Raw genomic sequence first — 17,091 nt, 5'->3', positions numbered from 1 at the left:
TGAAATTGCTGAGATGTCATAAGCAGTTCACTAATGAAATACCAAATCTTAATTACTACTGATTAGAAATACAAAATTAAGATCAGTATGTTAGACATTAAGTTTGATATGACATGTGAAACACTGGTGAAAGAATAGGAAAAATGGATATGGACTGGAAGAATAAAGAATGCTTGAAAGTATGTAAAAGCAATTTTTTAAAAATTACTGGAAAAAAATTACTGGAAATACAGAATTAAGGCTAATGTATCATTTTAAGAATGGCAGAAAATATGGTTAATGTTTGAAAAATTAAAAAACAATATTAAAAATCATTCAATGGAGATTAGAAGTAGCTGATACAGTTTTATCAGAGATAAAGCAGTACACATTTCTTTTCTTTTTTTAAAAAAAGATTTTATTTATCAGAGAGAGAGATTGTGCACATGTGCATGCATGCACACACATGCACGCACGAGTGGGGAACTGGGGTGTGGGCAGAGGGAGAAGCTGGCTCCCTACTGAGCAAGGAGCCAGATACTGGATTGGATCCCAGGACCCTGGGATCATGACCCCAGTGAAGGCAGATGCTTAACCGACTGAGCCACCTAGGTGTCCCACACATTTTTTTTTCTGATAAAAGTTTGTAGAAAGTATTGACACCAATAGATAATTGCAGTGCTAATGCCCAGGGATTTTTGAACAGTATTTTTGCATTTAGCTTTCCAGTATTTTGGAAATCCATTACCTTGGTAAAGTCATAATTTTTCCTTAACAGTAGTTGATTGACATTTAATAAAATTCACAGGACAGTCTGCCAATGTTTAGTATTCTAATGCTAGTCACTTTAGGTGAGTATCTTCACGTTATTCTGTATAGGGCTTGGCTATGTTCTTTTGTGGTTCTATTCTATTGAGAATATCTGTTCTGTTGGAGAACAAAGGATTCTGAGATCAAGAAAGACTGTTTTTATTCTGTCTGGGAAACTGTAGTGTTTCAATCAATATAGGTAATTTAGGGAAATTGAGATTGGGTACTTTGAGATTTTATCCATTTTTTAAAAAATGCAAACATTTTATTAGAAGCTAAAAAGTCATTTCTCAGCAAATAAATACAGGTGTCCCTGCTTTTTGAAAGTTTATGTTATTACAGCAGTACACTTTTACAAAAGACCTACATTTGTACCTGTTTTCACTAACCAAAAGAAATCCAAAGAGGATTTTTGCTTTTGTGAAAAAAGGCAAAAAGTGAAAATCGCATTCAGCAGCATGAGCAGCATGAGCGGTAGGAGTGGCACTGCCAAGTGCCTTCCTGGGATCTACACTCAGCATCAAGCAGCCATAGCTCTGGACTGTGTCTATGAGCATCTGTGTTTTATCTTGATTTATTTTGTACATCTGTTAGCAAGATATATTCTAAGATATATCAGAAAAACCTAAGAGAAGTTATTTTTTGGGTCTGGGAATACTCAAAAATTTTCCCTTATAAATTAGTAATAATTGCTTCGTCTTTATACACCATTTTGGTTTCATAGGAGCTCTCTACCTTCAGATGATAGGAGAAACCTGTACATTTTATTCTCTTTACAGTTACTGTGACGGAATTTTTTTTTTTTACAATGAAAATATGGTGAAAGAAAAAGATACCAAAAATGGTATAATGATATTATATGCCTTTTGGCAAAAAATATCCTAATTGTTTCCAGTAATGAGAGAGTCCTTTTTCACATAATATTTTGTAAATGTTGTTTGTTTTCCATTAGAAAGATGTTTTCCTTAAAAAACAAAACTGGAATATGATTAAGAAATCATTTATCTTATTAATAGAATAGAGTATATGTCCCAAAACTTAAGGTAGCCTGAGTTCCTCCATTAAGACATTTGATTGGATAACAACATTAATTTTAAAGAAGCAATTTTAATATTTTAATGTTCTCTTACCTTTTCTTGTATCTATTTTATTACCACTAGGTGGAGCCCTGTACATACAATTCAAGAAGGCATTTCTGACCGATGGTTTACTTGTTTAAATGCTGTAAGCCTGATACATCAGATGGTCAAATAATGTATGATAACTCATATTTCAACATTTTGCTTTGGGGTAGAAGATTAGATATAATGAAGATAGAAAATGTGGGGCGCCTGGGTGGCTCAGTGGGTTAAAGCCTCTGCCTTCAGCGCCAGTCATGATCCCAGGGTCTCTTCCCCTCACTCTCTTTCTGCCTGCCTCTCTGCCTACTTGTGATCTCTGTCTGTCAAATAAATAAATAAAATCTTAAAAAAAAATAAAAAAAATTTAAAAGAAAATGTGTACTTAAAAGAATTTTTAAGATATGCTTTTTAGACATATGTTGCAACGACGTGGATGGTTGAACTAGAGGGTATTATGCTAAGTGAAATAAGTCAATCAGAGAAAGACAATTATCATATGATCTCTCTGATATGAGGAATTTGAGAGGGAGGGTGAGGGGTTGTGAGGGGTAGAAAAAATGAAACAAGATGGGACTGGGGAGGGAGACAAACCATAAGAGAGAGACTCTTAATCTCAGGAAGCAAAGTGAGGGTTTCTGGGAGGTGGGGGTGGGAGGGATAGGGTGGCTGGGTTATGGACATTGGGGAGGGTATGTGCTATGGTGAGTGCTGTGAGTTGTGTAAGACTGATGATTCACAGCCTGTACCCCTGAAGCAAATAATACATTATATGTTAATTTAAAAAAGACATACATATTGTTTTTAGGTGTTCCTACTTGCTAAAATTAAAATATGTAAATTAAAATCACTTAGTGTAGCATAGTCCATCTTTATTTTCTGTTCACGTGAAGTTTTTAAGTCATCTCTTTAACATTGATTTTACATCTGCATTTTGGCATGATTACCATTATATTTTGGTGGAAATAAGGCTTTTTTTTTTTAAGGTTTTATTAATTTATTTGACAGAGAGATAGCACAGGCAGATAGGCAGGCAGAGAGAGATGGGGAAGCAGGCTCCCTGATGAGCAGAGAGCCCGATGGATGCGATATGATGCGGGGCTCAATCTCAGGACCCTGAGATCATGACCTGAGCCCAAGGCAGAGCCTTAACCCATGGAGCCAACCATGTGCCCCAGTAGTAAGGTTTTATTGTGCTAAGCTTTTGGAAGGGAAGACTGAACTCTTACACTGAAGTTATTATATGTATAATTGACACTTGAACAATGTGGTGGTTAGGGGTCACCGACCCCCTGTGCAGCTGGAAATCTGCATATAACTTTTGACTCCCCAAAGACTTTACTAATAGCCTACTGTTGACCAGAAGCCTTATGATACCATAAACAGTCAATTAACACATATTTTGTATGTAATGTGTATTATATGCTGGATTTTTGCAATCAAGCAAGCTAAAGAATAGAAAATGTTATTAAGAAAGCTTCAAGGAAGAGATAATATATTTACAGTACTGGACTGTGTTGAGAAAAATGTAATTCAACTTACACTTGAATGTAAGTGTACCCATGCAGTTCAAATCATTGTCCAAGGTTCAACTGTATATGGAGCACTAGTTTATAACCTTAGTGGATGTGGGATAGTGGAAAATTTACCTGCTTTCTGGTTTTGCCATATGTCTGTGTGTATTTATTTATAGGATTTGATTAGGTTTGCCAGTAGACATTATAGCATTCTGAGGGGACATTTTAAAAGCAGAAAAATTTATTAAAATTGCATATTGCTTGAAAGTTTAGAAGAATAATGTATTTGGCACCTTAATAATTAGATGGAAAAAATGTTAACTGACTTAGGGTTCAAAGATTGAATAGTACTGAATGGTATTTCCTTTCTTGTCCTGAAGATCAAAATTTTGAAGAATAATGATTGTTATTCAGAGACAAGAAAAAAGATTTTTTAGAGCCTTCGGCTGAGGTTAGACAAATACAGGGCCCTTAGTTTTCTCTACTTCCTATTTTGCTCCTCTTTACTTTTTGCATTTGTAATTTAATACTGCCTAACAATTAGCTATGCCTCAGTTCTCATCCTTTTTTTCTGTCCATTGGATGATTTCACCTGATGGGTGCAGCAGTGCACATCAGGGGATTCCCTATTGAGTCATTCTCAATTGTTGATCTTCAAAGGTGATCTGGTTAGTTGCTATGCCCATAACTTCTCAGCATTCCATGCTGCTTATCACCATTTCTGATTGGAGAGTATATGTGACATAATGGTTAGGAGTGCTGGCTTTGGAGTCAGTTAGACTTGGAGTTAAATCTTGGCCCTACTACTGTGTGACTTTCGACTTAAAGTCTTCACCTTCCCAAACTGCATTTGTAAATTGGGATGCTAATAGAATCTACACTGTAAAGCTGTAGTGAATATTAATGAGGTAATGCTTGCAAAGTACTTAATAGTAAGTACTTGGTTGTGTGTTACTTTTTGTTTTGTTTTTAATCTTTAGCACATTAAGCCAGATGCAGCAGTGGATATGGCGCCTCTTTAGTCAGTTCAGTCACTGTGGGGAGTCGTTGACAGGGATTGCACATCTTCTCTGCTTTCCATATCCTCCCTCCACTGTCTCTCCAAACTATCTCTATAATTAAATGTAGGACTCTTCAGAGAAAAGATGGATAATTCCTGCTATGTATATGGTGTATTGCTTTGGCTTTTTTCCCTTTTCCAGTGTTCTTCTGCATATCCGCCCTTTTCTCCCTTCTTGTTTGTCTCTGTTCACTCAGCTTTTTATTGTTGACTTTATTAGCAAATTTTCAGACTAATTATTTTTAATATTTTCATCAGAGTGGTAGAGGGTTAAATCAACTACATGTATTGATTAATTCCATTTTGAGTGCTTGTGTCAGGCTCTTTGTTTTGTGCTGCATCTATTAAGTTGAGAAAGTCAGAACTAGGAACTTTTTTCTTTTCAGGGCCAAATTCTATCTTGTGATGAATTTTGGATTTTGGCACTTGCTTGAGCCTTCAGTACATTTTAAAAAATGCAACTTATTCCTGTGGCTTAGAATGTTTTCTCATCTCTACTTCATTTCTGTGTACTCTGCTCAGAATGATCTCACGGATATGGATTATGGGTAACAGGTGGTTATATCGGCTTGGGCTGCAGCTTGTACTCATATCTGTAACAGCAAGTGGTTATCCAAAGTCAGGAGAGACTAAGACTTAGTAATAATAGGTGGATCATTCATGGTACTGATTCCTTAATCTTATTTTTATAACCTGCTTCCTCCTCTCTCTGCCTGTCTCTCTCCCCAGTTGTGATCTCTGTCAAATAAATAAATAAAATCTTTTAAAAAAGAACTTTCTAGAATAAAATAGGCTACAAGAAAATTATTTTTCTTCTTTTTGTTTATATATTGTTACAGTTTTTAAAAGAGAAAACAGTATTGCTTTTGCATTGACAGAGTCCCAACCTCTTTGGAGGGACATTGTAGTAGAGCAATCCTGAAATACCTCTTAGATTTTTTTTTTAAGATTTTATTTATTATTTCACAGGGAGAGACGCAGCAAGAGAGGGAACACAAGCAGGGGGAGTGGGAGAGGGAGAAGCAGGCCTCCCGATGTGCAGGGAGCCCAATGCCGGGCTTCATCTGAGGACCCTGGGATCATGACCTGAGCCGAAGACAGACACTTAATGACTGAGCCACCCAGGCTCCCCTACCTCTTAGATTTTTGCTACAGTGCTACAGCTATAACAGAAAAAAAAGAGAGTAGGCAATTCTTTTGGTATGTTCTGTTTCCTACCTGGTTTTTTAAGAGCCAGAGAAATTTCAAACTTGTATTAAGGTAGGTAAAAAAGATGTTTAGAAGTGTGTGTGTGTGTGTGTGTGTGTGTATATAACTTCAACATGTGTTCATAGTTATGAAATGAAAATTTGTTTATAGCACACTAATGTCAGATAAACTTTCTCTTGCATGTGGATTTCCTTCAGAATCATGTTTGCTTAATTAGGAATTCTTATTAAATATTAATTATAGGAAAAACACAAGAAGCACAAAAGTACTTTGGGAATTCTAGTACTGCCTCAGATCCTCACTAACTAGGCTGCATCGAGCAAGTCATTTATCATTTCCTTGCCTACTTCACTTGTGAAAAGGGGGAAGTGATATTTTCTCTGGTGTAGTATAAGAAATAAATGAAATATTAGCTGTAAAAAAGTGCAAAAGGCCCCATAACTCCTTTAGCATGGAGTATTAGCCATATTTGATATCTGTAGCCACTACTTATCCAGCAGCCAATTGACTCATTTAATAAAGATTTGGTTGTCTTTTATGTCCATATTATGCTAGCAGCCAGTGTGTACTGAGTACTTACCATATGTCAGTTACTGCTAAGAACTTTTCATGTGTTTACTAATTTAATCCTTAAAACATTGTGATGTAGATACTGGTTTTTTTTGTTTTTGTTTTGTTTGTTTGTTTTAAAGATTTTATTTATATGACAGAGAGCACATACAGTGGGAGAAGCAGGCAGAGGCAGAGAGGGGTGGGGAAAGCAGACTTCCCACCAAGCAGGGAGCCTGACGTGGGGCTGGGGACTGGGGTCCCTTCGAAAAGGCGGGTGCTTCTTTGTCTTCTTCTTCTTTTTCTTTTCTTTTTTTTTTTAGATTTTATTTATTTATTTGACAGAGAGAGAGAGAGAGAGAGCGCAAGCGTACACAAGCAGGGGGAGCAGCAGAGGAGGAGGGAGAAGCAGATTCCCTGCTGAGCAGGGAGACCAATGCAAGACTCCATCCCCGGACCCTGGGATCATGACCTGAACTGAAGGCAGATGCTTAACTGACTGAGCCACCCAGGCACCCCTAGATACTATTTTTTTCATCCTTATTTTATTGGTGAGAGAGTTGAGATTTAGAGAAGTCAAGTGGCTTACCTGAGGTTGAACAGTTGGTAGGTGTCCTTTCTGATTCCATCTATTCCATCCATTCATCCTTCCAGTTACTCAGCAATGATTTATTAACCATCGCTATGTGATAAGTACTTTTCTGGGGCTGAGCGTTCAGTGGGGAACAAAACAGACAACTTACATTCTAGTGTGTGAAGACAAAATGAATAGAAGTATGAAATAGAGAATATATTTGAGTATATTCTACAGTGGAAAGAGTGATGCAGTGATAAAGTAAACTCCTTTGTTTTAAAAAAGAAAACAAGAAGCAGGAAGGGAATTGTGTGTGCGTGTGTATTTGTGTCTCTGTGTGTTTGTGTTTATAATATGGATTATAATATAATATAATTATAATTATATTATAATATAATATAATATAATTATAATATAATATAATAGGGTTTGGAGCAGAAGAGAGAAATGGGATCTGCTTTATATTTTAATGGGATCATTCTGTCTATTTTGTTGAGAATAGACTATAGGGAAGTAGGGGTGAAATCAAGGAGACTGATTAAGAAGCAGTTAGTAACATTCTAGGCAAGATCATGGTGACCTAGTCCAGGGTGGGACCAGTAGAGGTTGTGAAATGTGTTTGGATTTTCTGGATTATTTTGGTGGGGAGAGCGAGAGAGGGAACCGTCAAGGGTGATATCAAGGTTTTTTGCCAGAGCACCTAGAAGAATGAGCTTTACAGAGATAGAGGAAGACCGTGAGAGGAACAGGTTTGAAGAAGAAGGTAAGAAATCATTTTGGACAGATTTAAGATGCTTATCAGATACCCAGTTGGAGAAATATATGAGTTTGAAGGTCAGGGGAGAAGTTGGGCCTGGCAACATAAAATTGGGAGGTGTCAGTGTTCTTGTGGAATTTAAAACTCCAAATCTGGATGAAATTGAGAGAGTGGTATAGGTAGAAAAGAGAAGATGTCCAAGATCAGATCCTAGTTGTAGCTCAGCTCTTAAAGGCCCAAATTTTTAATATTTACTGTCCAATATGGCTGTCTCTAGTATTATAATAGGTACTCATTAAAAACCTGTAACATGGAAGCTGCCCTCAAGAAGCTTATAGTTAATATGAAAAACAAAATACAGGACATACATTTGAAAGGTTTCAATTACAGTGCAGAGTATAATATGTGATTACATGTCACAGTGAGTAGAAAGGACTGTAAATTTACCTGTTCTGCTTATGGAGAGATTACTTGTCATGGAAATGATTGACAAAGTTCTGTTGGAAGAAATGGGAATTGAACTAAATCTCAAACAATGGGCAACAGATTGGGAGAGCACATTTTTGGGAGGTCCCCAAGACTACCATCAAGTTCAGTAATTTACTAGGAGGACTCAGAATTTAGAAAGCTGTTATATTCACAGTTGCTGTTTGTTACAGCAAAAGAATACAGATTAAATTTAGCATCAGGAAAAGGCATATAAGGCAGGGTCTAGGAAAGTTCAAAGTGGGGTCTTCCAGTAGTCCTTTCCCAGTGGTCATGTAGACAGCACTTATATCTCCCAGCAATGATGTGTGGCAACAATCATAGAGTATTGCCAACCAGGGTAACTTACCTAAGCCATGGTGTCCAGGGTTTTTCCACAGAGTTGGTCATGTAGACATGGCTGACTGCCATGAGTTGCTTACCCTTAGTCTGTAGATTCTCTGGAGCTGAAGGCCCCCACCCACTATAAATCACATTGTAAACCACATTGCTAGCTTAGATTATTTGACATTTCCAAAGGTCTCCAAGTAAACAAAGCCATCTATCAAGTAGGACATTCTGAAGGTTCATTTCCCAGGAGGTGGGGGCAAGGGCCAAACCTTTCTTTGGGCAAGGTTAATCCTTTTCTGAATGGTGTTTGGCAGGGAGGGTGATACCCTCTATGTGGAGATAGCCTGAGCTGAAAGACAGTAAGAATGTGTACACCATATTTAGAGAACATTGTGGTGCCTGTAATATGGGCTTGAGAATATGAACCCTGGAGCCAGACTACCAGGATTCATATCTCATCTGTCCCTTGCTAGTGTGGAGTTTATAGCAGTTACATAATCTGGAACATCTGTAAAGCAAGGGTAATAATAATACCTACTTTATAGGCTTGTTGTGAGGATTAAAAGATTAATATATAAAGCACTTAGAATATGTCCTGACAGAGTAAGTATTATAGAAATCGGGAGTTTGTTCTTCATTCTTTAGTCATTCACTCATTGATTCTTTTTTGAGCACTAGTCCGTTAAAGACTCATGTCCTGAGCCTCAGACCTTTATTTCCTGATATCTAGAGAGTTTCCAGGTATCTAGAGGGTTTGTGGGTCATTTAGTAATAACAAGTTCAATGAGAAATTAAATAATTTTTTCATACAAATGATTCCTACTAATGACAGTACTTTCAATCCAGTTTTAAGATTTTCAACCCTTGTGGGTGCTGGGGTAACACAGTTAAGCATCCAACTCTTAATTTCAGCTCAGGTCATGGTCTCAGGGTTATGAGATTGAGCCTTGCATCAGGCTCCATGCTCAGTGTGGAGTCTGCTTGAGATTCTCTCTTTCCCTCTCCCCCTCCATTTGTGCTCTCTCTCTCTGAAATAAATAAATCTTAAAAAAAAAAAAAAAAGATTATTACCTCTTGCTTTGAAGTTAAAACTTGTATTCAACTGGCAGTCAAAGAACTTAATTTGTAGAGAAGTGTTGATCCGTAGTTACATTAAGTGGGATTCATTGTGATGCCTCTGCATTATTGTATTGCCTTAACTGTTACTTGAAGATGGCATGCTATGTAACTTGGCCTGTGGTATCAGTGATAGAAATGATACTTTTCTAAAGAAAGGTTTTATCATAATATGCTGCTGCTTGAGGGCTTGCACTTACAGAATTGCACTCCCTTCTGCTGTGCCATCTTTTTTTTTTTTTTTTTTAAATATATCAGCCCCAGTTACATTTTTTCTCCTTCTCTTTGGACCATGATAAGCTTCAGAGTAGTGACTTGTGAGCAGGGTAATTTAGAGTGAAGAGACCTTTATCTGGAGAAGTAATTTGCATGTAAGATAAGGTGTTTTTTAGATGTGTTATAGGTTTGCTTACTTTAAACCCATTTAACTTATGCTCCGAAGTAACTGTAATTTAATGTTGGTACTATGTCATATTATGATGAATAGTTTTAATTGTATATTTAAAAGTCACAGTCACAGACTTAAATCTGGATATCAGAATTAAGTAATTCTTGAAATGTATGAGTGTCTCCTTAATATACTGATTACAAAGCAAAAAAAATTATTAGCTGTTGCAAAGAATGGGCTTAATAAAGAATAAATTTTGGTGAACTGGGAAGTTAATGTTAGTTTTCTTTTTTGTGTACATTCAGGTCTGTGTATGATGACCAACCAAATGCACACAAGAAGTTTATGGAAAAATTAGATGCTTGTATCCGTAATCATGACAAGGAAATTGAAAAGATGTGTAATTTTCATCATCAGGGTTTTGTAGATGCTATTACAGAGCTCCTTAAAGTAAGGACTGATGCAGAAAAACTGAAGGTAAAAAATACTTTAAAATTCTCTTTATTTTTTTTCTCATTAAATTAGTCAAGTATTAGTTTGTAATGCATATGTATAAATCATTATTAAATGTACTATTTTCAGGAAGTGAATTAGTGTGTATATTTGGAAATGCTCTTTATGCTCTATTAACATAGTTGTCATGCTAATGACAGGAGTAATCTCTTTTTTGTAAAGCAAGTAATGCATTGACTTAACAGGATTTCTTTCCATGCAGGGAAATGAACTAAAAAAATTCATACAAGGGAAGGCCTCATTTGCAGTTTTAGAATTTGAAAAATGGCAATTAGTATAACAGTGATAAAAAGCAATCCTCTAAAAATTAAAAAGAAAACTTACTATGAGTGATTGTGTTCTCAAAATTATTTAATACTACTGAAACTTTTTTTTTTTGGTTTAATGACAAAACATAGTTTTCCTAAAGAAAGTTGTTCTGTATTTTCTGCCACCCAACAAAAACATTTATTAAATCAGACCTGGATTCGTTCAGTCAGAATACAAAGTATTTAGTTATAAGAATTGGCCTATTTATCTTTTTTTACATTTGGAGAATTTAGCAGATAAAATGACCCTGGTTCACTAAAGGTTATGATTAGAAAACCATTATATAAAGGATATTCAGATAACAAGAGACCAAATACAGCATCAATGAGGTCACTGAGCATCTTTGTTCAGAAATTAATGAGATTTTTAATAAACTAGAATGTGCTTCCTTACTATGATGACCTAATGAGTCACTTAATATGTGGGAAAATTTGAGGTTGAGCTTTGTCTGCACCTGCAGCATTAAAATGTTGCTGTGGATTGAAATTTCCGTGTTTGATGTTAATCAACCACCCAGTGTTTGCATTCAGCAAAGTATGAATGTTTAATTACCATAAAATGCAATCACCATTTCGTACAGACAATGAATGGCACATAGACCTCATTGAAGTTATCAAAAAGGGACCAGTGGTCAATTGGGTCAGTGATTTGAATTGTTTGACAGACTTAGAGAAGCAAGTAAAGTTCAAAAATCTAGATTAAATTTGAGAAGTTTGCCACAGAATCTGTTAAAAAGAACTGTCATAAGTAATTGAAGTTAACAAAAGCCCTTTTCAATCAAAAGTTCAAGTTCAAGCTGTAGAGTTAATTTGAATTTGCATTTCTTTGTTCTAAGTTTCTCATGAAGCATGATCTGATTACAAGGGTGAGCAGTTATATCAGGGCAGTTTTATGCATATTTGTCTAATTAAGGTAAAATTATTTTTAAGGTGCAAGTTACCGATACCAACCGAAGATTTCAAGATGCGGGAAAGGAGGTGAGAATATGATACATTTCTTGCATACTCAATATGTGGATGCAGTTTGCTTAAAAATATGAACATTTCTTCTTTTCTAAGGTGATAGTCCAAACAGAAGATATTATTCGATGTAGAATTCAGCAGAGGAACATTACAATGGTAGTAGAAAAATTGCAGTTATGCCTTCCAGGTAAGTTAAACTTGTCTATAATGGAATGCTTGGCTTGGTAAAACTATAATTTAATGATAGCATACGGTCATTAGTCATTATGGGAATTACAGATTATTTGGTGATTGCCCCCAAAAGCTCATGGTTATCTTTCTTATCCATTTTAGTTCTTGAATTTTCATGGTTTTCTTATCTTATAAAGTTTTGTTTGATGATCTGTCACATCAGGTTCCTAGAACAACCTGTACCTCTCCCATTTTCTTCCTGCCTAGTTTGTCCTTTATCCCTCACCCCCCTCCCACTGCTTTTTTGTTTTTTCTCAGAATACTTTCCCATGGAGGAGTGTCTTTTGATTACGTTTCCTTGCCTTTTCCTAATTTGCCCGATTTTTTTTACTTCTAGTTTTCCACTGTTTTCTGTTTGTCACTTAAGCAGGTTGGTTTTGCTTTTCTCGCAGTCTTGCTTTGCTGATAAAGTAAAAAAAAAACCCTAAAGTACTAGGTCTTTTCCCTTTTTTGGTCGTGCCTTTACCCTCCCATGTTTTGGAAAGACTGACTTTGTTGGTTTCTGAGTTTTTGATCTTTCTGTTTTGGCTCAGATATTACTGGAAAATCAAATAAATTCTAAGAAACTCACCAGTATTTTCTTTCCCCTTATGTATCCTGTTTGAAGAAAAGGAAGCCAAGGTGTATGTCATCTTTTTATTCATACAGTAAGCTGAATCCATCTTAGTGTCCCATTTTTTAAACTTATTTTTTTCAGAAGGACCCTGAAGCTCCATGTCCGGGGAAATAGAATGAGATGTTTTTATAATATTTATATAATATAAATATAGCTTAGGACACAAATTGTATGTTAAAACTTTCAGCAGGTTTTATTAACTAAAAGACATTGTTTTCTGACTTTGTGAGGGTAACCTTTTTTTTAGAATCACTGAAATTCTGTTCAGTTTTATCTCTGGACCGTGGATATTTGCACATTAACTTTGATTAAATAAAATGTCTGCTTCTTATGTTCTGTTTCAGGGTTGAGAAACCTATTTCCTTATAGTGATGTTTAATAACACCTCTTGGCCAACATCAGATACACTCACTGAAGTAGCCATGAACACAGTCTAAGTTTGATTGCTTTGACCCTGATGGTAATAAGCCTAAAAAATTGGGTATTGGTAGAATGCTAAAGAGCTGGATTCAGCTTATTCCCTTGGGCGTGCTTTTTGGAATAGAGAAATAAAGGGAAGTAGAGGTTAGACTTTTGTTACTGCTACTGTCTTTGCTTTCAAGGCTGGACAGGCAATTTGAATTCATGTAAACATTGTCTTCTTAATAGCCACATTGAGAACTGCTTCCTTTCCTCCATCTAGCCTTCTATCTAATTATCCACTTGTGAATTCTTTTTGTGTCAGCAATTATGGTAGATATTGGAAATATAAAGTTGAAAATGACACAGTCATAGCTCTGAAGGAACCTACGTTCTGATGTGAATAAGGATATAAGATATTTATTATTGTATAATTGCCTAACTCCTCCTTGGATTAGGAGGGGTGTGAGAGGATATAAGAAGTCATAGTGTAAACAGTGCATTTTCCTGGTATGTTAGTTTTACTTGATTATTTATGAGGTGAGCATTATTTTTATATGGAAATAAGATAGATATGAAAGTTACGTAAATTGTTGAGATAAAACAGGAGACGTCAAAGAAGGTTTATACTCAAGCAGCAGTTTTAGGCTTTTCCCCAGGTTATATGTTTACTCTAATGCTTTGGTTGGAAAATGTGAGAAATACTGCATTACACCGTAGGGGCTGTGATAGAGGTATCCATAAAGTTCACAGGGTTAGGGTGGTTCACTGTTGCCACCATTGTAGCTTTATGGTTTTCAGACAAGTGAACTAAATATCTTCTGTACACTTGAAGACCCTTTGTAAGTAGCCAAAATAGAAAATCTAGAAAAAAGTGTTGTCTGTCCGGTCTGTGAAAATGTGAGCTGGCTTGATGAGCCAATGATAATTTACTCACTTTGTGCTTTGAAATTCTACTAAGGATAAATGGTAATCTGCATAGTTGCATTAAAACCTTTTTGGTGGCAGTGTGTCATCTTGCTGAAGCTTATAACAATTTTATTAAATAATTGCGTTTCTGAGTCTATAATAGAAATGATAAAACAAAGTTGATTTGTTATGTTTTTTTTTGTTATGTTTATTTATGATTTTATTATAATTTAATCTCTGTAAACTTGAATTTTTTTTTCTTTGTCAGTTTGGTATAAAATTTTGCTTAGTGATCTATAACACAGTTGTATTTGGTATATTTTTGTTAGGTGTATTTTATTTGATATATTGAATCAGAATTAATCAATCTCGTTTACTCAACTTTGTCTCTTGATTAACTGAGGTCCAAACTTCCAGTTGCACTACAGGGAAGAGATAATAATAAGTTTCTGAATATGATAATTGTTAATAGGTTACTATTTCAGTTATATGAAAGTATTTCAAATTTCAAATTCCAGATAATGTGTTCATTTATATAATGTAATATTCAATATGAAGACATTAAAATGTTTTTATTTACTTGGTATATAAAATTATTTTTGAAAATATAAAAGTAAATATTTAAGAAAATATAAGCCTGGATTAAAGTATAGAGAAAATTAATGTATAAAGTATAGAGAATATTAATGAATTTATAGTAGGCTCTTTCCTGCTTTAATTTTTTCATCTAAATTTTTTTCTCATTTTGAAAGCTAAAGTAAGTTCTCCTTTTTAATGCAGTGCTGGAAATGTACAGTAAGCTAAAAGAACAGATGAGTGCAAAAAGGTGAGTTGGTTTCTTTCCTGTTTTTAATAAATCTTTATTTTTCTATTAAAGAAAGCATGGATAAATGTACTATAAATTACAATGAGTCATGTGAAGTTTTGCTTTCTACCTTTATTCTTTTTTCGTGCAATTTGCCCTTCAGAATCTAGTCTCATAAAGCAATTTGTAGCCATTAATTTGTGGATCCTTGTCCTTTATAAGTAAAATCAAAGACTGATGATATTGTTGAAGGACAAATAGACAACTGAACAGGAATGAAAAACTATTGATTAGCTTCCATGTGAACATTGCTTATAATGAAAGGTTAAGTGTGTATACCTACCTACACAGTGAAAGCAGTGTAGGTAGTTATATTTTGACAATCTGGGGTACTGTAGATCATGTTCTGTTTTGTAACACAAATGAACACATGACAATGAGAAATCATTTGAAGTAGTTCATTGATTATCATTAGATGTAATAATGTTTAAAATGTTTTAAAGATGAACAATTTTAAAGTAACATAAAAAAATCAGAATAAATGATAATATTCTATATTTGGAATAGGGAAATAATGATTTCCTCTTAATTTATTAATAATTGCTTAATTACCATAGTACATTATGTACAAATGTATGCTCAAAGATTTGTGTATGTCCTGCTTTGTAGTGCTAAGCATTGAATTTTATTGGCCTTTACCAATTTGTACTAATTAGTAGTTATTTTTTCCTCCTTAATACATCATAAACTATCCTGAAAGTATTTTATTTATGTATATATATGTACATATGTGTGTGTGTGTAAGTATTCTTTTTTTCTACCAAAGTTGTACATTCTCATATTTTAAAGATCTAGATAGTATAGTTCTTTGTGTTTGTTGCAGAACAGGCATCGTCGTTCCTTCTTGCCATTCACCATTTCCTCTTGCTAAAGGCAAAAACTTTTACCTCTTTTAAGGCATAATTTTTGTGTTTACATTTATGTCTTTTTTTTTTTAAAGATTTTATTTATTTATTGACAGAGAAATCACAAGTAGGCAGAGAGGCAGGCAGAGAGAGGGAGGGAAGCAAGTTCCCTGCTGAGCAGAGAGCCCCATGTGGGGCTCGATCCCAGGACCCTGAGATCATGACCTGAGCCAAAGGCAGAGGCTTAACCCACTGAGCCACCCAGGTGCCCCCATTTATGCCTTTAAATAACTAACTTCTGTTGTTGTTATAGTTGAACTTTATTTTTTAAAATTAACATGTAATATATTATGTTTCAGGGGTACAGGTCTGTGATTCATCAGTCTTACACAATTCACAGTGTTCACCATAGCACATACCCTCCCCAGTGTCCATCACCGAGCCACCCATCCTTCCTACCCCCCTCCACTCAAGCAACCCTCAGTTTGTTTCCTGAGATTAAGAGTCTCTTATGGTTTGTCTCCCTCTCTGGTTTCCTGTTGTTTCATTTTTCCCTTCCTTCCCTGTTGGTCCTCTGTCTTCCCAAATTCCTCATATCAGTGAGATTGTATGATAATTGTCTTTTTCTGATTAACTTATTTCGCTCAGCATAGTACCCTCTGGTTCCATCCACCTCATTGCAAATGGCAAGATTTCAGTTTTTTGATGGCTGCATAGTATTCTATCATGCACACACACACACCCCACATCTTCTTTGTTCATTCATCTGTTGATGGACATCTAGGCTCTTTCCGTAGTTTGGCTATTGTGGACATTGCTGCTATAAACATTCCGGTGCACGTGCCCCTTCGGATCACTATATTTGTATCTTTAGGGTAAATACCCAGTAGTGCAATTTCTGGGTCATAGGGTAGCTCTATTTTCAACTTTTTGAGGAAGCTGCATGCTGTTTTCCAGAGTGACTGCACCAGCTGGCATTCCCACCCGCAATGTAAGAGGGTTCCCCTTTCTCAGCATCCTTGACAGCGTCTGTTTCCTGACTTGTTAATTTTAGCCATTCTAACTGGCATGAGGTGGTATCTCATTGAGGTTTTGATTTGTATTTCCCTGATGCCAGGTAATGTTGAGCACTTTTTCATGTGTCTGTTGGCCATTTGGACATTTTTGCAGAAATGTCTGTTCATGTCTTCTGCCCATTTCTTGATTGGATTATTTATTCTTTGGGTGTTGAATTTGATAAGTTTTTATAGATTTTGGAGACTAGCCCTTTATCTGATATGTCGTTTGCAAATATCTTCTCCCATTCTGTCAGTTGTCTTTTGGTTTTGTTGCCTGTTTCCTTTGCTGTGTAAAAGCTTTGATCTGATGAAGTCCCAATAGTTCATTTTTGTCCTTGCTTCCCTTGCCTTTGGCACTGTTTCTAGGAAGAAGTTGCTGTGGCTGAGGTTGAAGAGGTTGCTGCCTGTGTTCTCCTCAAGGATTTTGATGGAATCCTGTCTCACATTTAGGTCTTCCATCCATTTTGAGTCTCTTTTTGTGTATGGTGTAA

General features: G+C 35.6%; 1 protein-coding gene across 2 annotated transcripts in view; it reads left to right on the top strand.

Annotated features, from left to right (window-relative positions):
- EXOC6 (exocyst complex component 6) overlaps nucleotides 1-17,091 on the top strand; it is a 216,956-nt gene that overhangs the window by 23,905 nt on the left and 175,960 nt on the right. For both annotated transcript variants that reach the window (XM_080823310.1, XM_080823309.1), the window contains exons 2-5: nucleotides 10,199-10,370; nucleotides 11,645-11,692; nucleotides 11,774-11,864; nucleotides 14,613-14,658. In XM_080823310.1, coding sequence (XP_080679436.1) covers nucleotides 10,199-10,370; nucleotides 11,645-11,692; nucleotides 11,774-11,864; nucleotides 14,613-14,658 — 357 coding nt within the window. The remainder of the gene's footprint in view (nucleotides 1-10,198; nucleotides 10,371-11,644; nucleotides 11,693-11,773; nucleotides 11,865-14,612; nucleotides 14,659-17,091) is intronic.

Source organism: Martes martes (genome assembly GCF_963455335.1).
Source record: "Martes martes genome assembly, chromosome: 14".
NCBI lineage: Eukaryota > Metazoa > Chordata > Mammalia > Carnivora > Mustelidae > Martes > Martes martes.
This window is presented reverse-complemented; position numbering and strand designations above follow the sequence as displayed.